Below are 25,770 nucleotides of genomic sequence, written 5' to 3'. Positions count from 1 at the left end.
AATGCTTACTAGGAGTTGAAGAGAGATAGGGAGGCATTGTATATAGAGGCCAGAAAGACTAGGTTGAGTTTCTACTTCTGGAATATACTAATTGTGTGATCCTAGATAAATCACTTAACCTATGAGTACCCCTAGGCAACTCTGTTCTATCCTGATGAAATATTAAATTTAGGTAATAAAATAAAAAAAGGTTGAATTGGTTTAAAAGGTATAAGAATAGCAAGGCAAACATCACATTCTTAAGTGTAAGATGAAACATTCTTCCCTGCTAAGTAAACTGGCATTTCTAATCACAGAAATGCTAAAAAATGTATTAAATCTTTAAAAAATTATTAAAAAAAAATTCCACAATAGCATTTGGCTGAGAATTAGGTGATAAACACAAGACTGGGAAGAACCACACTCTTTTTTACTTTTATTAAAAGAAAAACACAAAACCCTAACCTTTTGTCTTGGAATTAGTGCTATGTAATGATTCCAAGGCAGAAGAGCCAGAAGAGCTAGGCAAAGGGAGTAAAGTGACTTGTCCAGGGTCATATAGCCACTCAGGGTCACACAACTAGGAAGTATCTGAGGCCATATTTGAACCCAGATCTTCCTGATGCCAGGCCTGGTGTTTTATCCACTGTGCAATCTTGCTGCTCCTTTTCACATTTTTTAAAAGGAGGAAACTGAGACCAAGGGAAGGTAAGTGACTAACCTAATGTAATATAGGTAGTAGTTCAAATATATTCTCAGATACTCACTAGCTATATGACCACAGGTTTTGGACCCAACCAGGTTTTCTGATTCCAAATTCTATATTTTTCCCAAAATATCTTGTTGTTTTCTCTACATGCCAGAAACAATATGGCACTAAAAGTTGTTGAGATTAAGAGGTCCAAATAAGGCAAATAAACCTTAAAGAAGGTAAGAGATTTCTCCCCTAACTCTATGATTGCTTTTTCATACTATCCAGTTAGAGAGGTTCTAGTAGGCTCAGAATGAAGAGTAAAACTCATGTTTTGTTTTAGGCGGTGGAGGTGGAATTTGGATCTGATCAATACAGGAATTTGTTTTGCTTAGCTATACATGTTTGTAATAGTTTTGTTTTTCTTGCTTTCTCAATGAGGTTAAAAAATTAAATTGAATTAAATATATGATCACTTTGAAAAGGCTTTACAAACACCTAATTGAAAACGAAACTTCTCTATTTGTGAGCATACACATATTATCCTGCATGATCTGTTCATTACATTCAGTTGTGTTGTTTTTTTTTGTCTTTTGGTTTGTGCATGTCAAAACTGCTGTCTTTATGCTATTAAAGAAGACATTGAATTAGGAGTGATTTGCTGTGAGAGCACAGAAGATACTTTCCTTACCTTTGTGGCTACTGAATAAGTTGACAATGGAAAAACACGGTGAATGAGAAATATATAACGTTAATATTATGACATGAAGTTTGAGTCATTGCCCCCTGAACCAGACTATTTATTTGTTTATCCATTCATTTATTTGCTCATTTATCTATTTGTCTATCTATCTTTCTATCTATCTATCTATCTATCTATCTATCTATCTATCTATCTATCTATCTATCTATCTATCTTTGGACAAGGTACCACAAATGGATGGGGAGCTGGACCTCATATTAAATAGGAAATCAAGATAGATAACCCTTGTTGTTCAGTCATTCAGTCATGCTTGACTCTGTGAATCTGTAGATCATACTGTCCATAGGATTTTCTTGGCAAAGATATTGGAGTGATTTGCCATTTCTTTCTCCATTGGATCAAGGCAAACAGAGGTTAAGCCACTTGCCTGTGGTCACATAGCTAGTGAGTATCTGAGAAAAAATTTGAACTCGTCTTCCTGTCTCTAAGCCTAGAGCTCTATCCACTGAACCACTTCACTGCCTTCATGAGCTATTTGGTACTTTCTTTAAAAATTTTTTTTAAAGTATTTTTGATGAATGCAAGCTGCTTATTATTGTAAATGTTCCTCTTTTTAATCTATAGCTTTACAAATATATATTTTAATCTATAGCTTTACAAAGTATATATAGCTTTAGAGGAAAGATATTAGTGTAATGAGGTAATTGGGGACCGTGGCATATGAGATAGGTTGAAGTAACTGAAGATGTTCAGCTTGGAGAAGAGGAAACCCAGGGAGGACATCATAGTCCTCTTTCAAGTATTTGAGAAAATATCAGATGGAAAAGGGTTCATTCTTCTTTGTGCCCATAGAATAGATTTGGGCTCTTTGTAAAGAAAATCTCCCTTAAAATTAGAAATATCCCAGAGTAGAATAGCTGGCTGCTTCCAGAAAAAATGGTTTTCTCATCCCAGGAGGTCTTCACTCGTTTTTTTTTTAAACATTATTTTATTTGGTCATTTCCAAACATTATTCATTGGAAACAAAGATCATTTTCTTTTCCTCCCCACCCCCCAACACCTCTTCCATAGCCGATGCACGATTCCACTGGGTATCACATGTGTTCTTGATTCGAACCCATTTTTTTAGTTTTAAGATGACAACTTTCTTGGGAAATACAACTGCTGAGATATACATCTGTTTACCTAACTGGAAATACAGTTGCTGAGAAATAGGTTGGTTAGATGACATCTAAAGTCCCTTTGGACTCTGAGATTTTTATATTTTAATTCACAGGGATTTCACTACCCAAAAAAGTTTAATTTTTGGATGTTTTGGTTTTAAAGTCCCTCCTTATGTTGAACAAAGATTGTCTTCCTTACACCTTCTTCAGCCTGGTCCTAATATTGCTCTTTGGAATCACATAAAATAAGTCTAATCCCATTTATACATATAATACTTCAAATATTTGAAGAGAGTTATCATGTTTCCAGGGCAGTTAGGTGGTACAGCAGAACTGGAGTCAGGAAGACTCATCTTCCCGAGTTCAAATCTGGAAATGGACCCTTACTAGCTATGTGACCTTGGACAAGTCACTCAATCCTCTTTACCACAGTTTTCCTCCTCTATAAAGTGAACTGGAGAAAGAAACAGCAAACCTCTCCAGTATCCTCCAAGAAAATACCCAATGGGAACATGAAGAATTGGAGATGACTGAAAAAAAACGATTAAACAACAATAAACTTAGATGTTCCCTTTACAATGAAGTCACAAGTCTAGTCCCAATTGTAAAGTCTAATGAAGTAAAATCATCCTAAAATTTACTCTCAAACCAGACACAAGTAATTTTGTGATTATTTATTGTTCCAGACTCAATGTCCATCCACCCTCATTAGCACAAATAATCAGGAATTAACTAAAGTCTGAAGGTCCATGTTGTCCTGGGTTACAGAAATGGAAGCAGACTCACCTCTCAGTAGATAGTGGTTCTTTTTTTTTTTCCTTCTCCTTTTTTGACAGATAAATGGCAGTTTGGGAAAGGAAGGAGCCCAGTTTCCATGCAAACAATATTGACCATTGATGAATTGTTGAGAGGGAGGAACATGGTAGCAGTAATTGATGACAACTACTTTGCAGACAGTGTAGAATGCAATGTCTTTCTTTACTGGTGGGGAAATCCGTAAGAGGGGAGCTAAAACACGAGGGCACGTTGGCAGACCTGCTGGATTTTTAAAGCCTTCGATTTGGGACTGTTAAAGATTTTCTCAATAGACAAAGGTTCAGAGGTTTGCAAGCCCAACACATTAAGGATTAACCGCTAGACCATCCGGGGTTAGGGTATCGTGTACATTTCCTTTTTCACTCAGGGGGTTCCTCTACTTGGAACCCAAGCATGTAGTCCAACTTGGTTTGGTCTCTTATGAAAGATCCTGGCTTTGGTTTCTCTTTTCTTCTACTCTTACTTTGTTAACCTCTCATTCCTATTCCAGACTCTTGGGACAAATTATCCAAATCTTAGCTTTAGGCTCATATCTTATGTTCTCCCAAAAGGGGCAGAATAAAGGTACTCGATGTTTGATATGAATCAGATATGGGGCTTAAATTTTTTTTTTAATTTTAAAATTTAATTTTTTTAATTTAAAAAAATTTTAATTAAATTTTCAAAAATTCTTACACAAAAGGCCTACTAAATGTAAGACTCTAATGAGTATGCATTGATTCAATGACTTGAGACAAGATGTATCGTGTATAACCTATATCAAATGGTTTGCCTTCTTAATGAGGGGGAGAGAAGAAAGTGTTGGAGAGAATTTGGAACTCAAAATTGCAAAAAAAAATGAAAGTTAAAAATTGTTTTTATATGTAATTGGAAAAATAAAAAAAATAATTTAAAGGAAAAAATAAAAAGATCAAGTTAAAAAATAAAACAAAACAGGATGCAGAAACAACTTACAGCTTCCATTGTTCTTTGGGGAGGTGGATCACTGAATCCCCAACCGAACACGAAGCAGTATGTGGGATTGCAGTCTTTATTTTGTATTTCCTCTTGGCCCTGCAAAGTCCAAACAAGTCTGCTGCTAGAGTGGGTCAGGACTTTGCCACTCCTCCTCTTATTAGTGGTCATCTTATCCAATGAAATTTTCCCAAACAATTAGCACCATTCATTGACTACAGGACCTTTGAACATGTGGAAGACGCCCATTTGGAGGCTGATGTCTGACCATCAACTCAGGGAAGGGCACACAAAGCCAAAAAGAAAGCCTCTGGAGACCAAGGGGGCAAACTTTCCCAGCTGCGCGCATGCTATATTGGAGAATGGTGGCAGCAATTGTGGAAGGAATGGTCTCTTTTCCTCCTCCTCTCACATCGAGTCTAGAGTCAGGGAACGATTCTTTTTGTTCTTGTTGCCAAGGCAAGGACTCAAGACAGACAGAAGCTGTTTTTGTTTTAAAAGGCTTTTCCAGTTCGCCAGCCAGTGATGCGATCGCTCAGTCATTTCAAAATGCCCACATCGAGGAGCATTGATCTATGGCATAGCAAGAAACGATCAGGATTTTACATCTTGAACAATGCCCAGGCGAGTATCTATATATCCTGAGCCCTGGGAACCGAATAGTAGGCACTGTAGAAATGCCTCTACTCTTCCCTCAGGGGAGGTTGAGGTTCATGGCCCCGGGCACGGTCCTCATGGGCCAATTCCACAAAAATGGTAGGAGTTGGAGAGGGGAAATGTTTATTTTTCAGATGTTTCTGTTGGTTTATAATAGGCACATGATGTATAGCATATTCCTCCACTTAAAACACAGGAAATGAAGATCCTAGGAAATAAGCGTTAGTCATTGTTCTAAGACTCAACTGACTTCTCTGATCAAACTGTCCTTCTACTCCCACCCTCCAACTCCACTAGACATGTTGCCTTCTATTAGAATGCCACTTCTTGGTTACAATTGGACGGGACCTCTTGCTCTTCAGTTATGTCTGACTTTTCATGACCCCATATGGGGTTTTCTTAGCAAAGATACTGGAGTGGCTTTCCTTTCCCTTCTCTGGCTCATTTTATATATGAGGAAAAAAGAGGCAAACTGGGTGAAATGACTTGCCCAGGGTCTCTCAGCCTGTAAGGGTCTGATGACATGAATTCAGGTCCTCCTGACTTCAAGGCTGCCACTCTATTCACTGAGCCCAAATGGATGCCCACAATACATGGTAAACACTTAATAAATGCTTTTTCATTTGTGCATTCATTATTTTTTAGAATTATAGAAAATAATATTAAAAAATTAAAAATTATATATAATAATTTAAATATACATATATATTTTAAAATTAAAAAAAAATATAGGGAGATTTTTAGAAGAGATTTCAAACTTTGCAGAAGTATTCTTTATTGTGTTCCTTTATGCATTTCAAGTGTGAACCTATTTGGAAGAATTCAATCTATACCCAGCTTTTGAGGAATACATTTAATACATCAAACAACACATACATCTGTATTCTAGATGTAACAATAAATGCCTACTAATTGGATTGCACCATAATCATAGAAGCCCTTGATTTGAAATTGTGACTCAGGACATGTCAGGGATTATTTGGAATTTCCACATGAAGAACCTTGGATTGCTTGGAGGCATCTAAATCTATCTGTTCTTGTCACTGCTTATAAACTGTGTTTTTTTCCAGTGTGGTTTCCAGATCAACCAAAATTAATTATGTTTTAATCCCTGGACTGAATCTGACTCAAGAAATAAAGATGCAGACACACAGATATGTTTGAGGAATAGATTTTTTTCCCGTAAAGGGGAATAAGGAATATTATAGACTTGTCATCTTTTCTGTACCTCATCCAGAGTGTATTGATCAGGGTTAAGAAGATGCTGTTAAAAAAATAAAAGTCTTTGTCCCTGGATCGATTTCTTTCTCTGCATGATACACAATGTCAGTTATGTCCCCCTTAAGCATACTGTGTATTTTCATTCAAGATCGTTTGGATTAAAAAAAAAAAGTAAGAAAGAAATGATCCATGGTCCCCAGGGAGCCATCCATATTTGGTCAAGCGGGCTTAAATGCTGAGTCATTCAGAATTTCTGCCAGGAAAACATCTTAGCTAAAATTCCGAAGGACCCTGAAGACAAAAGAAAAATGTGTTTTCATAGAGACAACCTAAATATAGGGCAAATGAAATTGGAAGATTTTGAAATCTTTGCAAGGACAAAAAATTACTCAAGGAAAGAGATTTCATTTTCTGCTATTTGCAGTCCAGACTTTAAAGGAATCATATTTAAGATAACATTCATTTTGGTGGAAAAGCAAAATGGAGCAAGTCACTGGTCCAAAGTGCTCTGTAGTTAATAAAAACAGAAATTGTGCGGTGGTTATTCTGAGTAAATGTGACTAGAATTATCTATTCCAAACACATGTAACTAAATTGGGTTGGGTTGGCCAAATTTCTCCTCAAGAACTGTAATAAATATTCATAGACATAGAAGGGATCTTAGGAAAGAGTCCGATAACTTCATTTCACAGGAGAAAGAAACTGAGGCTTAAAGAGGAGCTCAAGATCAGGGGACTTAATAATAGCAAATAGAAATGCAGTGCTTTAAGGTTTGCAAAATGCTTTACATGTTATCTTATTGGAATGACTCACTCTGTAAGGTAGGTGCTATTATCCATTTGGCTCATGAGGAAACTGAGGCTGGGAGAGATTGAATATCTTGCCTTTGTTTCCTGACTTCCAATGCTCCTTCCAGTTCATGATGCCTTCTTGTATATCTGCATGAAGTTATTTAAAGGCAAAGCTGTTCAGTATATGGATTCTTGATCATGAAACTGGCCACACACATTCACAGAGTTCTTAATTTAGAAACACTCGGTTGTGAGTTTTTAAGGTCATGCAATTGTTAAGGTTTGCCTCTAGTATAAAATACGAACTTCTCTGCTTGGCATTTAAAGCTTTCTAAATCCTAGCTCCCACCTACCTTTCCAGGCTTACCACACATTATTCCCCTTCGCACTCTATCATCCATCCCCACTGACCTTACTGTTCCTCAGGTTCAATCTATGATCTCTGTCTTTGTATTGGCTGAACTTCCAAGGATTGAATGCAGGGTTTGTTTTGTTCCCCTCTCTCTTTTCATTCCACCTCTTAACATTCCTAGTTAGCTTCAGATTTCAACTGGAGTCATCTCCTATATCAGGGCTTTCCTTGATCCTGCTCCCACCCACTCCCCACTTCTCATCTTCCTTTCCAAGGCAGAATAGGCAATGGGAGTTCAGTGACTTGCCCAAGGTCACACAGCTAGGAAGTGTCTAAGGTCATATATGAATGCAGGACCTCCTTTCGCTGGGCTTGGCTCTCCATCCACTGAGCTCCCAACTGCCCTCTCTTCTAAAATGATTTTGTACAGATTTCAAATATGCATACTTTGTTTTGTATATGTATGCATGTTCCCCCCCTCCCCCAATAATCTAACTAGTAGGCTTTTTATTTGTATCTCTAGCACCTAGCAGAGTAACTAGTATGTTGTTGGTCAGTCGTTAAGTTGGGACTCTACCATGGGATTTTCTTGGCAAATATACTGGAGCAACTTGTCATTTCTTTCCCTAGTGTGTTCTCATTTCACAGATGAGGAACTGAGGCAAATAGAGGTTAGGTGATTTGTCCAAAGTCACATAGCTAGCATTTGAGGGTAGATTTGTATTCAGATCTTCCTGACTCTAGATCCAGTACTCTATCCACTGTACTACCTGACTGTCCCTTGTCAAGTATGTAGACTGATTAATTTTGGAGTCGGGGCTCATCATTCCAGTTCTGCTCTTTACTCCCTCTAGTCTCAATTTTCCATTCTGCTATTGCTAGAATCCATTCTCCAAATACTCCCAAAGGGAATGTCCACTTGCCAAAGACTCCATCTAATACCCATTCCCCACTAAAATTAGGAGCCTGAGATGCTCATTGTTGACACTGGGGAGTTGGAATCCAGATAGGATTAATAGAAATTTGAGCTCAGGGAAAGAAGTATTACTTCAGGTACCTAGTAGTTAAATAGATTTTTGTGGGATAGGCGAGAAACTCAGCTCCCACTTATGACACGTTTTATTTGAAGTTGTGCTTTGAGATGTAAACAACTGAGATGGACAGATGGACTTTCATAACACTGCCTTTATCTGCTGGGGACTTTCTTTAAGTGAAACTAAATAAGGAGATAGACAGGTTATGACACCTTTCTTGCTAGTCTCAATAAATATTTAGTTAAACAAACAAACAAACAAACAAACAAACAAACCACTCAGTCTCCAAATAATATAACCAAAGTCATATATAACTGATATTCTTAAAAGCCCCATTGAACTAGAACCAAAAGGCTTAGAAGGATCACAGCTTGAACTATCATCAGAACTTTTCTCCACAGATTAATAGTCCCTGCCACATAGTAGCTTAATAAATACTTGTGGTCTCAGTTGTAATTCTTGTTAACCACAAAACGTAAGAATTAAAACTTCTTTCTAGCTTACATTAAAAAGTACAGTGAAAATACTAGCCAGTACTGAGGGGAGTACAGAGAAAATTCTGATATTGCTTTTCTTAGTGAAATTGGGGGTTGGAACCCCACTTTAAATGAATTGCTCTATGCAGAGTAGCTAGGTTATGCAATATAAAGAGCCCTGGACCTGGAGACAGGAAGACTTGAGTTCAGATCGGACCTCAGAAATTTACCAATTCTGTCACCATTGGCAATTCACTTAATGCCTACCTCAGTTTCCTCATCTGTAAAGTGGGGATAATAATGGTAACTACCTTCTGGGGTTGTGGTGAGAATCCAATGAAGTTATAAAGTACTTTGCAAATAGTAAGCTGCCATATACATGTTTATTGTTTTTTGACTCAACTTTCAATCCCTTCATTTCATTGCATTTGGGGCAGATCTGAAATACAAAGTGAAAAGGAGGTGGGTACCTACCCAAGGAGTTTGGGGGGAGGGGTTCTGACCATGAGAATCTTGTAGTAACATAATCATCAAAGGATTATCCAATGTTATCTTGATGCTAGGCACTGTGCTTGCAACTAGTGGGTAGTGGCAGTGATGCTCTCTGCCCTGGTGATACAACATCTGGAATATTGCCTTCACTGCTGGATGAGAGATTTTAGGAAGGACATTGGCAAAATTGAGCATCTCCAGAAGAGAACGGTAAGGATGCTGAGAACTGCACCATGTGAGGACTAGATGAAGGAACTAGGGAGGGTTAACTTGGAAGAGATGTGAATGTAGACCACTGCCTACAACTATTTGAAGAGTTGTCGTGAAGAAAAAAAAAACCCTTAAGATTCGTTCTGCTGAGTGTGAGAGGGAAGAACTAGGAGCCATGAGTGGAAAATGCAGCAACACAAATCTTGTCTCTATGTAGAGGAACACTTCCTAGTAATTAGAGATGAGTTTGTCTTGGAAAGCGTCACTGGATGGGCTTGTACTGGATGGTTGGTGGTCTGGTATAGGTTCAACTAGATGCCCTCTGAGAGTTTCAATTCAGTTATTCTTTGAAGAAGTATAATATAGTCCCTGTCAACAAAGAGAATTCTTTGTGCACGCAGGCCATTTATGTAAAAAGATGGGAAATGATAGAAGACAGCCTATCTTTAAAGAAATAAATGAGTGGAACAGTCAGAGTTCAGAAGGGGTGAGTACTGAGACGAGACAGTTGGAAAAGACCTTGGGGAGAAGGTAGGACTTGAAGGATGGCCATAAGCAAAAAAGAAGGGAGTGGGAATCTTAGATATTAAGAATAGCATGGAAGTGGGATTCTTTATATAGACTAAGGTCCTCTAGATGTTATCATTTGCAGATGGCATCATGCAGACAGCATGAAATTCCAGGATATCCAGAATATTCCAGAGCTTCCCAAATTAGATTCATAATTACTTAAAAGTTCAACCTAACAAAAGAGAAGACAAGTGGATAAAGAAAGCCTTTGTCCTGACCATGGTGGTATGCAGTTGGATGAAAGACTCATAGGTCTAGTGCATCTGTATTGTATCTCAGGTAGACACTGTATTTAGACAATAAGCTAGTTCTAGAGTTGAACAGAAAGAAATTGGATGGGGAGTCAATAATATCTGAGTTCAAATCCAGTCTCAGATACTTAGCTGTGCAATCTTAGGCAAGTCACTCACCCTCCATTTTAGTTTCCTCAGTTGTAACATGGGGATAATAATAGCACCTATCTTGCTGGGCTATTGTGAAGATGAAATGAAATAACATTTGTGGAGTGTTTAGTACATAGTCTGGTACATAGTAGGCTCAAAATAAATGCTTTTCCCATTCCATTATTCCTAAAAAAAAAAAAGACCCATATTTTAAACATCAATATTCTTGCGATATATTGCAAATCATGGAATATTCCAATCATTTAAGAATTGCAGTTAAGGGATATTAAATAGAAATGGAGTTCATGGTAGGTGTGCAATATATCGCCAGTTGAGAATAGTGGCATAAACAATGTCAATGAAAAGATCTAAAAAGGATGTGGGCTGATAATATATTAGGAGTGAAGGAAAACTGGTTAGTCTTTACACTTCTTTGATGGTCACGCAAAGTCAAAAGAAATAAGGGAAGGCCTCCAGTAGAGGGTTTATCAGAATATAAGGACAAGATTTTCATAAAGGCATCCCGGGAGGAAGTATGAAGAAACTACAGATGCTTTGGAATAGAAGTATTAATCTTAGGGGGATGAGGAGATCCATTTTACTGGAGTGGAAGGTTTGTAAAGGGGACCAAGAGAAGGTTGGAGGGGGAGAAAGGAGACCAACAAATATGAGAGAGAAATGGCCATAGATAAGAATAAAAAACCAAGATAGTGATGAGGAAGAACTAGCTTCATAGTACCATGGAAACTTATAATTTGAAGGGACTTTAGATACCATCCAACTTAGCCTCCTGCAGGAATAATTTCTATGACATCTCTGATAGATGACATTTTAAGGAGTTATGGGTCAGCAATGTCACAAACAATATAGAAGAATGAAAATAGACTTGACAATAGACTTGAAAATAGACTTGACAAAAAATAGCATTTATATAAGGATTAGCCAGTAAAAGATAACTTGGTTGTATAAGAGAAAAGGGTGGAATAACGTTTTGAAAATACAATACAGGAAACGTGAAAATGTTTTGAGGAAGGCAGGAAAGTGCCAACGGAAAGGGAGAGACTGCTGATACAAAAGAGGTGGAGGAATTAACCTTGAGGAGAAAGGTCATCTTTTCTGAGAAGGCTGGAAAGAGAAGGAAGTTGGCAGAAGGAATAGATACTTGGAGGTGGGGAAGAAGATGGTTGAGTGAGTTCCTAAAGGACACTGTCTATTTCATCAGAAAGTAGGTAGGGCAGTCCTATGAGGAAAGTAAGGAGGAATTAGTGGGGATTATAATATAAGCTATGTTTTATCTTGTCTTACAGAAGTTAATAACTTATTAATGGCATTTAGTTGATGTTTCTTGACAAATTCTGATGGCATTTAGAGTGTGTATGAAAGAGAAAGAGATAGAAGGAGTGGGAGGAAAAATGGTGAGGGAAAGAGAGAGAGAAAGACAGAGATCAAGGCAGGGGATAGAGCCAAAGAGAGCAGATAGGAAGAGATGGATTTAGGTGATTTGCTCTGCTTAAGCGTTTCTAGGGCTAAAAAGTTTGAGAATCTTGGAAAAATCCACACATTTTTTAAAGCAATTATGCACATTGGGACATGTGTACACAGCCCAAACCTGCTACATATATGCCATCTCTGCTCTTCATTTTGTCTTATGAAGACCCAACTGTAGTTAGATTGACTTATTGTGACAACATGTGTGTTGAGAGATTGAGGTTTTACATTCGACACTATGAACAGCTTTTATTGAGGCAGGAAAAATGTTGTCTAAATTCAGTTCAGTGGGTTTAAAAAATCAATTATGCAAGCATTGATTAAAACATCAAAGAGGCACTTAGATAGGCATACACATCTCTGAAAATACACACTGCTGTGGCCCATATGTCTTTCATTGTTCAGTTTCAGAGCCTTGAGTATACCAATAGTTTTTATTTATTTTTATTTGGGGGATATACCAGAATGCTCCATTAGAATAAAGTACAAACCAAAACTGTCCCCAAGAATAAGGTCATTAGAGCTTCAAAGTCATATTCCACCACAGGCTAAAACAATCTCCACTCATACAGAACAGTGCAAAACAAATCTCATTGGATGGACCATATGGCCTCCCAGTTTAACTGTGCATGTTAAGAAAGCAAGGACAATTAAGACAATCATTGATTCAGAACTCCATAAGTCAATACCACATTTCCTTTTAAAATGCAACAACTGATGGAAGGGGGAAAAAATCTTCACATTACAAAATGTCCATCTGCTTCCCAACTCATTCTGCATATAATTCCTGGGATTTATGAGATCTGAAAATAATTCCAGTTGAAGCCATTCATCTCATTGTGGCAGCTGCAAATTCAGTTGCTCCAGAAGCAATCTAATCTTATATCTACACAATTATTTTTAATGGCTGAATTAATGTAGTAACCACTTGTATTTGGAAATCCATCTTGGTTGCATTATCAGGACCGTGTACAATAGGCAACTTGCTAGAGGATTCACTGATTTACAATTTATGATTGCAATGAGAACAATGTTGTAACTAATCTAATCTATTAATGGTAAATTATTTTAAAAGATGGGAAGGGACATATTTTAAAGAAACAAATCAGAGGCATTCTTTTAGGAAGTGATATAAAAGGTGGAGGAGCAGGTAACACATCTTAAGATCTCTCCCTTTTGGATAAGAACACACCAGATTACCACAAAATCATAGAATTTGATGAAGAGAACTGTAAACATTACTTTTATTTAGGCTCAGCTTAAAGACAGTCATAAGGCAGCAATAGTCAAACCCATTCTCCCTCTTTTCCCTTTTTTGCTTCTCCTTCCATCCTTTTACCACCCCTCCCATTCCCTCCTACCCTATAAAATAATTTGTACATTGGACTCTCGCAAAAGATTATCATAAAAAATAAGACAAATCTGCAAATATCCCTTAGGATTATAAAACCAAATTCTTGATACCTTGGCAGGCAGCCATGAAAATACGTGACACATACAAATACATACAAAAGAGTAAATGAATCCTAACCCTCTCCCCTTATCAATTATCCACATTGGGTCATGTGCACACAGCTCAATACGCTACATATACGCAATCTTTGCTCTTCATTTTGTCTCACGTAGACCTGACCATAGTTAGGTTGACTTATTGTGACAACACGTGTATTGAGAGGTTGAAGTTTTAGATTCAACACCATTCAGATCTGCACAGGTCCAGAAGGGAAGAACCAAAGTCCATGAAAAGCTTTTGCTCCTGTGTCTGTGTCTGTCAAGGTGGACGGTGATGGAGGACAGCATTGGCTCTTCTTCTGCAAGTTGGACTGACTCAGTCCCTTCAAGAGCCACTGAATGGCAAAGTTTACAAAAAATTCTCTGCATTTTCCAGTAGATGTCCTCACAAGGCAACAGTGCCAAGGAGACCAGATCCAACACAGTGAAGTTTGAGGTTTGGTTTTCTTTTGGTTGGCAGCTAGGAGAAAGGGCAGACAAAGGATCCTAGGACTGAGAAGTAGGAGGAACCTCGAGAGCATTTAATTTGATCTCTTCATTTTACAGATGAGGAAACTACAATCCACTGAAGTTAAACGACTGTTCAAAGGTCATCGGGGTTATGTAGTAGAGGTGGGATTTAAACTCAATTCTTCTGATTTCAAATCTAGTGTTCTTTCAGTGTTACTATACAGCCTCTAAATAACAAACAAATTCATAAGAAATAGGAGGTGAGAGGGAATAAAAAACAAAATCTCAGAGCTGAGATGAGATTACAAGGTGGCAAATAAAATATTTACTTTCCATTTTTGACCCTGATGAGTCAATCACACACACACACAAAATGAAAGGGTAAGAAAAACAGTGCAATTGAGCTCTACAATGGAATTAGAAAAAGGCCCTTCGGGGCACTAGAAATTGTCCAAATAGAAGATTCTAAGGAAGATGCGGCATCATTTTTATAGGCTGGGTGAGTACCGCATGAATGAAAGAAACTGTCATATTTCAGCTTGGTTGAAGGACAGAATGTGACAACAAACTCCCGGGGCCCCGGGGTGCCTCGTCACTGAACTCTCAAAGCACAGGCTGTCTACAGATCTGAGGATGTTTTGGTCAGTCCTCCTTTTCAGAAGCCAGGAGTAATTGGACGAAACTCGGTCATCCCACTGAAGAGCTGGGCAGCATCTGCGCTGCCCCAGCTTTCCTGGGAAAACCAAAAGCAGATGAATCTTTAAACAATAAAGCTTGTGTGTGTATGAGATAATGGCCCAAGTTTTAGAAACATAGTAAAATATTTATCTCACTTCACTCATACCTATAGCAAACAATCAATCTGTGACACCGACAGTTTGTAAAATATCAAAACATATTTGATAATAGCTTGCTTGGATGGCTCAAATATCTAAAAATATAGATTAGGTCGGGTCACCCTGGGATGGTGAAGGACACTCAAGCTTCCAGAAAGCAGCCCTTGGAACCAATAGGAAGGGCAGAGCCAGGATAAACACAGATGCATTTAATCCCCAAACTTGGACTTGAGGAGGAAGGGGGTTGGAGGGTGGGGGGAAGAGGAAGGACCCTCGAGGCAGGCTGCATGAACTAAACACACTCCCCCTGGAGAAATGGTTCTTTTGATAATGGTCCAAGTTTTAATAGAATAGTAAATCCTGAACAGCCATGCTTACTTGAAAGCAGAGTTTGATAAATAATGTAGTGAGTGGTTAGTAGAGAAGGTAGAGGAGAGGGATGAGGCTAGAGGAAGAGAAAAAAAAGCTTTTTATGAACGCCCCACCATCCAGGAGGATAAGGACTCCTTATTACTCTCCAGGGGACTTTCCCAAAAAGGGGGAGGGGGAGTCTTGGTCCCAGAAAAATCATAGAACATTTGAACATGAAAGCTGGCAGGAATCTTGGAAGTAATCTAGTCTTGAGGGAGAAAATGTAGGTGAGGGAAGAAAAACTGACCTACCCCTGGCCACACACTGTAAGTCAAGCCTCCGGTCTTCTTTCCATTTCATGTTAGGGAATATTTTCATAGTGCTTTAAGGTTTCAAAACACTTTCCCTATCTCATCACATTTTTGCTCCTCACAACAACCCTGTGAGGTAGGTGCCATTATTACCCTCATTTTTTTTTAAACCCTTACCTTCCATTTTGGAGTCAATACTGTGTATTGGCTCCAAGACAGAAGAGTGGTAAGGGCTAGGCAATGGGGGTCAAGTGACTTGCCCAGGGTCACACAGCTGGGAAGTGTCTGAGGCCAGATTTGAACCTAGGACTTCCTGTCTCCAGGCCTGGCTCTCAATCCACTGAGCCACCCAGCTGCCCCCTATTACCCTCATTTTACAGATGAGGAAACTGAGGCTGATAGAGGTTAAATGACTTGTCTAGGTCCACACAGCTAATAAGTGTCTGAGGCAGGATTTGAACTAAGATCTTCCTTACTCCACAATGCCAAGCTTTCTCCCTTTACCAGTTTCAGGGAACCACATTGAGAAGGCACATTGTTTTACTTCTTCACAAAGAGCAAAAGGGCGGGGGGTGACTGGCAGGCTTATGAACTTGTGCAAAGAGAGTCTTTGGAAACTGCCACCAAGGGATAAATCTGGCTTCTTTTGTTTATGAGTGACTCAGAATCACAGGATCTCAGCAGAGAAATGGATGTCAGAGGCTGTCTCTTCCAGCCTGTGCTTGTAGGAGAAACTCTTCTATAACCTACCCAACCGATAGTCATCCAACCTTGGCCTGAATACCTCTGCTGATGGGGAGCTCACTGCTTCCCAAGACAGCGCATCACACTTTGGCACAGCTCTAAATTGCTTCAAAGTTTTTTCTTATTGTAATGTCAAGAGAAGAGGGGAGATCTGGGTGTGGCTTCAGTGCTGTAGGGATGGCTTTGTTCCAGGACCCAGATTGTGCTTCTTTTTTTCTTTCAACAAGAAGGCCATTTTCTCCCACCCTATATCAGGGGAAATGGCCTCATTCCATTAATTCAAAGTGTCTGGACTCCTTGATCAATAATAAATACACCTTGACCATTAGCCCGTCGTGGACAGAGAGCATTATTTTGCTTTGCAGAATTTAATTTATCCTGAGAAGAAATCATTGCAGGCGTTATCATTTGAAGAGGAAAGCAAGTAGAGCACATGGCAGTTCTGATAACAAGTTGGGTCCCCTGCAATTACCCCTGAGTTGAATTTTCCTTAAATGAAATCCAATGTCCTCCCAACCCTTGTCCCAAGTTTCAATTGAAAGGGAATGAGTGGGTAATTTTCCTAATTCTATTCTGATTAATGGGACAGTTACAAGGAATGACCTCTCAAGATCGCAGCATATCCTTCCCACAAGTTCATTTGACATCTCTAATAGGTTCCACCTTTTCGTTCCTTTGCCCTCAGCACACAGAACAGGATAAATGGAGAAGAGAGTGTCACAGTCAATCGCCCATGTGAGCGGCTCCTTTATCTTTTGTCTACAGAAGCAATGAACTTTCTATAATGCCAACGCAGGTTAATTCCCTTAATAACAAGCCGTAAGCAGTCAGTCAATAATAGAAACTGGACAGAAAGTCACCTTTCTCCTAGAGAAGCCTTCCCATCAGTATGATATAACTCATTGATCTGATTCACTGTGAATCCAGGCTATTTTTCCAACCACAAAACCTTTTGTGGTCCTCCAGACCTTTAGGCTTTTAGAAGGATAACTGAACGCAACCCAAAGAAGGAGGGCACCATATTTATTGGATGTCCACCAGAAATCTCATCCATGGTGGGGAGATTGACCCTCTGCAGACACGGCACAACACAACACCTAATCTAAATATTTAACAGAAGAAGGCTAAATGATAAGTAATGTGTTAAAACCCAGGCTGTGGGAGGCACCACCTATCCACAGAAAATAATGTTGAAGAGTTGAAAAATAATAACAATGTCCATGGTTTTGCAATTGTCTTTCAATGAAAACTGAATGTGGAAATTCACAATTTAAAAAAAAAGCAGCACATCTGTTAATACCAACACCACTGTAATACATACTACAATGTGGCATAAAAATCTACAGCTGGTCTTTTTTTGTTTGTCTTTTTCTTTAAAAACTGTTTAAAACTAATCAACGGAATGGCAATTGTCTAAATTCAAATATTAGTAGTATAACACTTAAGTGCATTTCAATCTGGCCACAAAACATCATAAACCCTTAACCAGTGTGTATTACAAGAACAAAGAACACAGAGCATGGCATTTATATTCCAAGATTTTTCTTCTAGAGGAATAAAGATCCAGAAATGATTCCAGCTTGCTGAGATATCCCCACTTGCCCAAGGCTTCAGAAAACTGGACTGTTGGTATCAATTTCAGTTTTTATTTACTCTGGAAGGGGAGGAAGAATTGGGGGAAAAGGGAAGAAAAGTCAAATAAGACAAAAGAGCTTTAAGACCTGCCCCCGAATAACTTTTGAAATCAATCGATCCACTTTATAGATGTTCATTTAACCCACAACATGGTGTCCTCATCGCCAAGGCCAGTGATGGAATTAGAAGATGGAGTGCTCGGAAGTTCTCTTGTTGGCTTCAACATCTGGTCTCAAGAGTAGCAAAGTCCTTGGAAAAGTGCACTGCGCCTGTCCCGGCATGGACTGTCCACATCGGTCAGACTGAGCTGAGCTTCACGAGGCCACGCACTGAGTCTTCATGCAATGAGTCTTGGCTGGCCAAACTTAGGACATGCAGGGTGTGACTATGCGTGATAGGACTGCCTGTTGACAGCATACCAGGGGGTGAGGGGGCTTCCTCTGGTGTAAGGAACTGATGGCTATCGAGTTCCTCTTTTAATGGGATCATATCTGTCAAAATAGTTTCTGACGTGAGATTGGGCATGGAGGAGGGTGGTGTTGGCTGCCCCAGGGACAAGGTGGCACAGGGAGCGCCTAGTGTGGTCTTTCCTGGCAAAGGGAGTTCCTCACTGGTTAGGCTGGGTTCGCTCTGGAGCAACGGTGTAGCTGCAGCCTGCAAAACGAATTTGGTGCTCTGAATGCACTGATCTTGATCACACTGGAGGGCAGGAGACAGCCGGAAAAATGCAGCAAGTGGGGAAAGTCGAAAGATGCCAAGGCACGAGAAGAGAGTGAAATGCAAGGGGAAGAAGAAGCATGGAGAGAATGAGATGTGAGAAGAGAAAAATTCATTAGTGATAATTCAGTTAGACAATGGCCAAAAAGCACTGCATGCACAGATTACCAGGCTTCTTTCTGGTATTGATGACAACACAGGAAATATTCATCTGTGTCTTTTAAATAGCCCACTTAAAGTAATTGATCATATACACCACTTCAGTAAATGTTAAGCAGTCAAAGCATATAACAAATGTAGCCTGCGTTCACCAGCAGAATCATCATTTTGAAATAGATTAACTTAAGAGAATACAGAGATAACTCAGTGGAAATGCTTGCCAGCTCTGGGAGGGAAGAGTAAAGGGGAGAAGGAGAGAACATGAACCATAACGATGGGAAAATATTTTAAAAACAAATCAAATCAAATAGATTCACTTAAACAATTGCCACTTCCTGGGTCAGGGCTACAGCAATGTCCTTTTTGGTAGGCTGGGAACGATTTCCTCTATTTTTTTTTTTATATGTAGTGAGAGGACCCAGAAGGGAATCATATGGATTGCTTGTGATCTACATTGTTGGAGGGATGAGATCACAGATCCCCTGGAGTAGCTTTAAAGTTTGGAAATTCCTGAATCCCAAGACAAGCAGGGTATAACTGTTCTCCATGAGTCCAAGAATATTTTACTACTTTCATTTTTGCCATCATCAATATCTCTGGTTCACTTTAAGTACACACATATGTAGACACATGCAAAAATATATTTAAAATAAGGATTTATTGATATTTTTACATCATTGACTTATTCCTGGTCTCCCCTTTTCTTTCTTTTTCCTCTCATTTTAAAATTGCTTATGAGAATTTAAAAGTTTTATAGGATGAACCCTTCTTTCTTTCAAATATTCTTAAAGTATGACTTTAAAGTCACAGAATTTCAGATCTGGAAGAGATATTAGAAGTTATTTAGTCTAATTCCCCCATTTGCCAGACAGGAACAAATACCCAGAGGGGCTGAGATCAAGGGAAGTGACTTGCTCCAGGTCACATACCTGATAAGTGGCAGACCCAGGGGTTGTGATCGGTGACTACTTTTCCTTTCTTACTACAGGAAGTCATCCCTCTTGTGTTTTTCAGGTTTGTGCCCAACATTTAACCAAGAATATAGCATATGCCCCATTTTTAATGACTCATTTTCAGTCTGTTGGGAAGTCTCTGGAAGTGTACAATCCCAGACCCTCATTTTATCTATGGGCTAGTTTCAGAGAGAGCTTGAAAAGAAATAGCTTTGACCCGATTTAGATATCCTAAATTTTGTTTTAAAGGCTTAGGATGCTTAAACCCACTAAAGATTTTCAAAACCTGCGAAGCAGCGTCCCATATCTTGATAGTCAGAAATTTCAAATGAGACAATAGGTTTATAGCAGTGGAATTCTACCTTGGTTCTTCTGAAGTCAGAGGTTCAGTAAACACCTCATCAACAGTAAGAGCTATACCAATGACAACACTCACATCTGCGACCAAGAAAGATATTTTATTTATTAATATTTTCCTGAAAGTCTAGAAAGTGCATATGATTCCCATATCCTATTATGATGCCATATGTATGTTCTTCTGTAACCTCTCTGTAGCACATTTCTCTCACTATTCTGAGGGAAACATTTTCTTTTGATTTCTTCATCTTTGTTTTGCTCTTCAAAGACCTAGAAGAGCTAATGATGGGTTTTCAGAAGGAAGATGGGAGCTGCGTATTTTATTCTCTTTCTCTGGATAGGAAGTTGCAGGTTAATTTGGGAAGTGTGATGATGGGGGGGACAGGATATATAGTCAGCTATGTGAGCTAAGCAAGGAAGATCATGGATGCATGGTAGTCACAGTAGATAAGAGAGCTCACCATTAGAACTCTCTTATAATTATTCTTAAGAGTGATGGAAAGTAATTGGATGGAACAATGGTTGGCTCTCTCTTTCCATATGGTTTGTGGGTAAGGTAAGGCCTATTTAACTCTAGGACCTTGGGGTTCCTGGTCAAGAAGCACTGGGATTTGAAAAACTAGAATAATGTTAGGGTCAGCAAAGTCAATCATAATCATCAAGAATAGGGATAGGATGTAGTATTTGAAGTGAAAATTCCAAGGAGTGCCTTGTCAAATGGCTCTCTCCACTATTCCATTTTCTAGGCGTGGGGAAAATCAATTATAGAGCATTTTTTGTTTAAATCCTTATCTTCAGTTCTACAATGGACACTCCTCTCCTCTCCTCTCCTCTCCTCTCCTGTCCTGTCCTGTCCTGTCCTGTCCTGTCCTGTCCTGTCCTCTCCTGTCCTCTCCTCTCCATTCTAATTCCCTCATCTTAAATTTGTGAACATTAAGGCCCAGAGTGGTTAAATAATTTGACCAAGGCCACATCGCTCACAGATGTCTGAGACAGGAGCTGAATTCGTCTTCCCAACTTTAAGCACAGTGCTCTTTCGTGCATACTACTGAATTGCCTCTAGCTGCCACAATCCACACTCTTACCAAACTGGTATTCCTAAAGCAGAAGTATGTCCTGATCCAGAAACTTTGGGTGCTCTCTCTTGTCTGAAGGAGAAAATATAAATTCCTTTGTCTGAGCCATGAAGCCCTTCATGGTTTGGCTCCAATCTATTTTACCAGACTAATCTTTTTGAACCCAGGACCATCTCTAGGTCTGGCTCTCAATCCACTGAGCTACCCAGCTGCCCCCTTACCAGACTAATCTCAGCCCAAACTGGCTAGTGTTCCCTGCAGATGACATCCCATCGCCTGACACTTCTCCCTTGCACAGACTGTACCTAATGTTTGAAATGTAATCCTCCTTGTCTCCACCTCTTGGAATTCCTGGCTCCCTTCAAGGATTAACTCAAGGGCTGCTTCAGACACGTCCTTTCCTGAGCCCACAGTCCTCAGTGTTCTCTCACCCTAACCCCACCACATTACATTCTACTTATTTGGGTGTCGATTGTCCTCTTCCCAGCTCCCAGAGGATGGAAGCTCCCCGAGGGCAGGGACTATTTCATTTCTGTCCTTCTCTTTCCTGAGCAGTGCCTCATATGTTTTAATCATAGGCATGGAAGAAATCTTTTTTAAAAATATATGAAAGTAAGAAAAAAAATCAAACCTTTAGGAAAAGGTGAGATTTTTTTTCTTATTCAATAATTACACTAACAAACAACTCATATTTATAGAGGGCCCCCAGGTCATCATATCACTTGATTTTCACAGACAATAAATAATGGTTGACCATTATATAATTAAAAAAAAAAAACCTTAACTTCTTAATATTGATTATAAGACAGAAGAGCAGTAAGGGTTATGCAGTAGGGTTAAGTGACTTGTCCAGGGTCACACATTTATTAGGATAAGGGTCTGAGGCCAGATTAGAATTTAGGTCCTTCTGTCTTTCCACTATACCATCTAACTGCTCCAATATAGATGAGGAAACTGAGGTAAACAGATTAAATGACTCTCCCAGGACTATACAGATAGTGTCCAGGACGGAATTTGAACTCAGATTCTCTTTATTCTGAATCCAATACTCTATATACTGTGCCTCCAAGTTGGAATGTAGGTGCTATTATTATCCCCATTTTATAGAGGAGAAAAGGTGAGACCCAGAAAAGTTTAGTGACTGACTTTTCAATAGCTAAGACATAGCTATAACACCACATCATCTGATTCCAAGTCCAGCACACTTTCTACGATAGGTCTCAACCTCATTGAAGGTGTTTGTGGGTGAGGGTAAAGGAAATGACTATACCTGAAACTTTATGAATTGTACCAGTTTGGCCCCAAATCAAGTCCCATAACCATACTTTTTACCCCTAACGCTTCCTTACCTTCTATCTTAGAGTCAATATTACATATTGGTTCCAAGGCAGAAGAGTGGTAAGGGTTAGGCAATTGGAGTCAAGAGGGTCACACAGCTAGGAAGTATCTGAGGTCAAATTTGAACCCAGGATCTTCTGTTTCTAGATCGGGTTCTCAACCCACTGAGCCACCAATCTGCCCCCATAGTCACACTTCCTGAAGCCCATTGTAATCTCATAACCAAATGCCCTCTTTTCTTTCTCCTTGCAAGGAATTTTCTGCTTCCATTTTCATAGTTATTAATGGAAAGATGAATACAGTTCCTTCAATAGCTAAGCAATTGTCAATGTCTAGATTGATGTCAACATCATTTTTTTTTAATATAGAACTCTCAGTACAGTTTAGGAAACTAGTTCATTCTTGACAGGACAGAGAACAAGAGGAAAGTTTCCTGATTAAACATACATTTGCTGGCAAGAATCCCAGGGATTTGAATACAAAGTCCTTTGCTAAGAAGTTCACTTGACCATTTGGAATTACTGATGACAGCTAGTACTTCTATAAAATTTCCAACTCTCCATAACTAAATATAACCTCCGTGTATTTCTGGGCTCTTGCCAATGAATATAGTCTCAAGATTCCAGTTGTTAGAATTTGTTATCTCCATTTAGTCATCCTTCCTTGATATGAGAATCATATATCAGTACTCTGATGACACTATCCTCAACCTAGTAACCCCCCCCCCCCCCCCAATTTCAGGGGAAAGGAAACAAGAAGTTGAGTTCTTTTTCTCATCTGGTGTACTCAAGTACATTTCTATTCTGGGGATTGACAATCTGTGACAATTAGAAAATTATGAAAATTTGAACTGGACCTTAGACGAACTACTTTATTTTATAGATTAGAAAATTAAGGTCTGGGAATTGTTGCTTGTACTATTAGATGGTACCTAGGTAGTACAGTGAATAGAGCATTAGACTTGAAGTCAGGAAGACCCGAGTTTGATTCCTGCCTTAGACACTGTGACTCTGGGCAAGTCACTTGGCTTCAGTTAATTCATCTCTAAAATGGCAATAATAATAGCACCCACCTCATGGAGTTATGAGGAACAAATGAGTCAACTAACTGGTAAAGTGCTTTGCAAACTTTAAATCACTATATCAATGCTAGTGATGATGATGATGATGTCTCCCTCTTTTTTTAACTAAGAACACAGTGGTGGAGTGAATAATATGGTGGACCCCAGAGCAAGAGGATCTGGGTTCAAACCTCATGTTAGATCCTAGCTAGGTGGCTATGGGCAAATTCTTTAACTTTTAGGTGGCTTAGGTACTTTATTGGTAAAATGAGGTTGAATTTAATGATTACTATGGCCCTTTCAGTTCTAAATCTATGACATATTCTCCCTCTTCCCTTTCTTTCTTTGCTGCCTCCAATATCACTTTAGCCTTACTGTATTAGTATCCTTTGGCTTTTGGTCCCCTCACTCTGAGTGAATGGTGGAGAGTTTCTTCTACTTGAAGAGAAGGCAGGCTATCCATTTCTTCATTTTCTAGTTGACTATCCTCTTCTATACTCCTCTATCTTGCTCCCATGCTGTATGCCTTCTTTTCTATCCTCCTATTTCAACTTCCTTTTGTAGGTTGTTTTCCTTCATTAGATTATAAGTTCCTTGAAGACAGCAACTAACTTTTTCCTAAATGGATTCCCAGCACTTATCACAGTGCCTGGCACATAGTAGGTGATTCACGAGGGTTTATTCACTGTTTTCTGTCTCTATCCTTGTATATTTTCCCCATCATTACTGCCTAGCTTCTCCCATGATATTCACAATTAAAGAAGTTGCTGAATCTGACTACATCGGGTTGCTTTTTTTTGCTGTTCTTTTTGATTCAAAAGAGTTGACATTCTAGTTTGATGTGTTTGTTCCATGTGAGCCTTAGCTCAAAAAAACCCCCAACCCTTTCTTGCTGCTTTAAAAAAATGTAACAAGTTCCAGTGGGCATTTACATAGATCTTCCATCTTACCACTGCCAAAGACACATCATTAAAAATGGAAACAAACACTGGCTGAATTGCAGCAATCAAAATTGTAAGAAATATGTTTCGTCTAGTTTATCAGAGATGAAGCTTAAGAGCTTAAATAAATCCAAACATCTAACTGGGAGAAAAATATACTTTGTCTTTTTAATCCATGTGAGAGCCACACAGAAGCAAGCATGTCAGTACTGGATGAACTGTCTGCTTTCTTTTCTTTTTCCTTTTTTTTAAAGTCTTACTTTCCTGTCTTGAAGTCAAGTTCTAAGACAGAAGAGCAGCAAGGGTTAGGAGACTTGCCCAAGGTCAAACAGATAGTGTCATAAAGCCAGATTTGAACCCAAGTCCTCCTGAATACATGCCTGGCACTCTGTCCACTGTGTTATCCACCTGTCATTGACCCTACTTTCTTTTTCTTTAAAATAACAAACAAACACCCTTACTTTTTGTAAACTAAATATTGACTTCAAAGCAGAAGAGTGGTAAAGGCTAGGCAACCGAGGCTAAGTTCCTTGCCCAGGTTCATTCAGATAAGTGTCTAAACCCAGATCCTCCCAAATTCAAGCATGGTACTCTAACTACTAACTAGCTGTTCTTCTACTTTATTTTCAATTTACACTTGAGTCCCTGACTTCAGTTAGTGCCAGGTAAGTAAAAACTGAGAATAAACATAAAGGCTATTTTTGAGCCACTTATAATTATCTATATTTATGACTAGCTTTTGAAGGAAAGATAATGTAAGATAATGGATAAAGGACTGACTTTGGTGTCAGGAAAACTGGGATTCAAGTCCGAGCTCAGACATATGCTCACTGAGTGACCCTGGCAAAGTCACAGTACTAGTTGGGCAATCCCTTAGTGTCTAAGGCAACTCTCAGAGGCTAAAAGTAGTAGGAAAAATGATGACTTGCACTGGACTCATCTGGGAGTCCTTCATATTGATGAAGTGGCATGTCAAGTTCACCTCCATATTAAGAGTTGTTCCTTTCCCCTCACTCTGAATTCTTCAATTTAACTTTTGTATGGGTAGTATGGGAGGCTACAGTTCTTGGAATCATCCACAAAAATGACTGAAGTTTAAGGAGATTTTATATCTTCTGTAACTTTCCAATCCAATAGGTGCCAACTGTGTTTGAGGAACTCGGGAAGGCACCAGGAATACAAAGACAAAATGAACCATAACTGCTTGCTATTTGAATGCCCACCTCCAATTTTTGGTCATATGGTCATATTGGGTACATAGCAAATTCATTATGTTGGATATCTTCCATAAAGATCTTTGGCTGACTCTTATTCATTGACTGGGTCCTAGATCCAAAAGATTAGATAATC

General features: G+C 39.0%; 1 protein-coding gene across 5 annotated transcripts in view; it reads right to left on the bottom strand.

The window, feature by feature from the left end:
* Window positions 1-12,209: 12,209 nt before the first annotated feature.
* ZDHHC14 (zinc finger DHHC-type palmitoyltransferase 14) overlaps window positions 12,210-25,770 on the bottom strand; it is a 322,669-nt gene continuing 309,108 nt past the window's right edge. For 2 of the 5 annotated variants that reach the window (XM_001371088.5, XM_007484805.3), the window contains exon 9: window positions 12,210-18,473. In XM_001371088.5, coding sequence (XP_001371125.1) covers window positions 18,117-18,473 — 357 coding nt within the window. In that variant the 3' untranslated portion in view covers window positions 12,210-18,116. Of the gene's footprint in view, window positions 18,519-25,770 lie in introns of all 5 variants that reach the window. The other 3 variants (XM_007484804.3, XM_003340400.4, XM_016428988.2) reach the window with 2 other exon arrangements.

Source organism: Monodelphis domestica, chromosome 2 (genome assembly GCF_027887165.1).
Source record: "Monodelphis domestica isolate mMonDom1 chromosome 2, mMonDom1.pri, whole genome shotgun sequence".
NCBI classification, from domain to species: domain Eukaryota; kingdom Metazoa; phylum Chordata; class Mammalia; order Didelphimorphia; family Didelphidae; genus Monodelphis; species Monodelphis domestica.
This window is presented reverse-complemented; position numbering and strand designations above follow the sequence as displayed.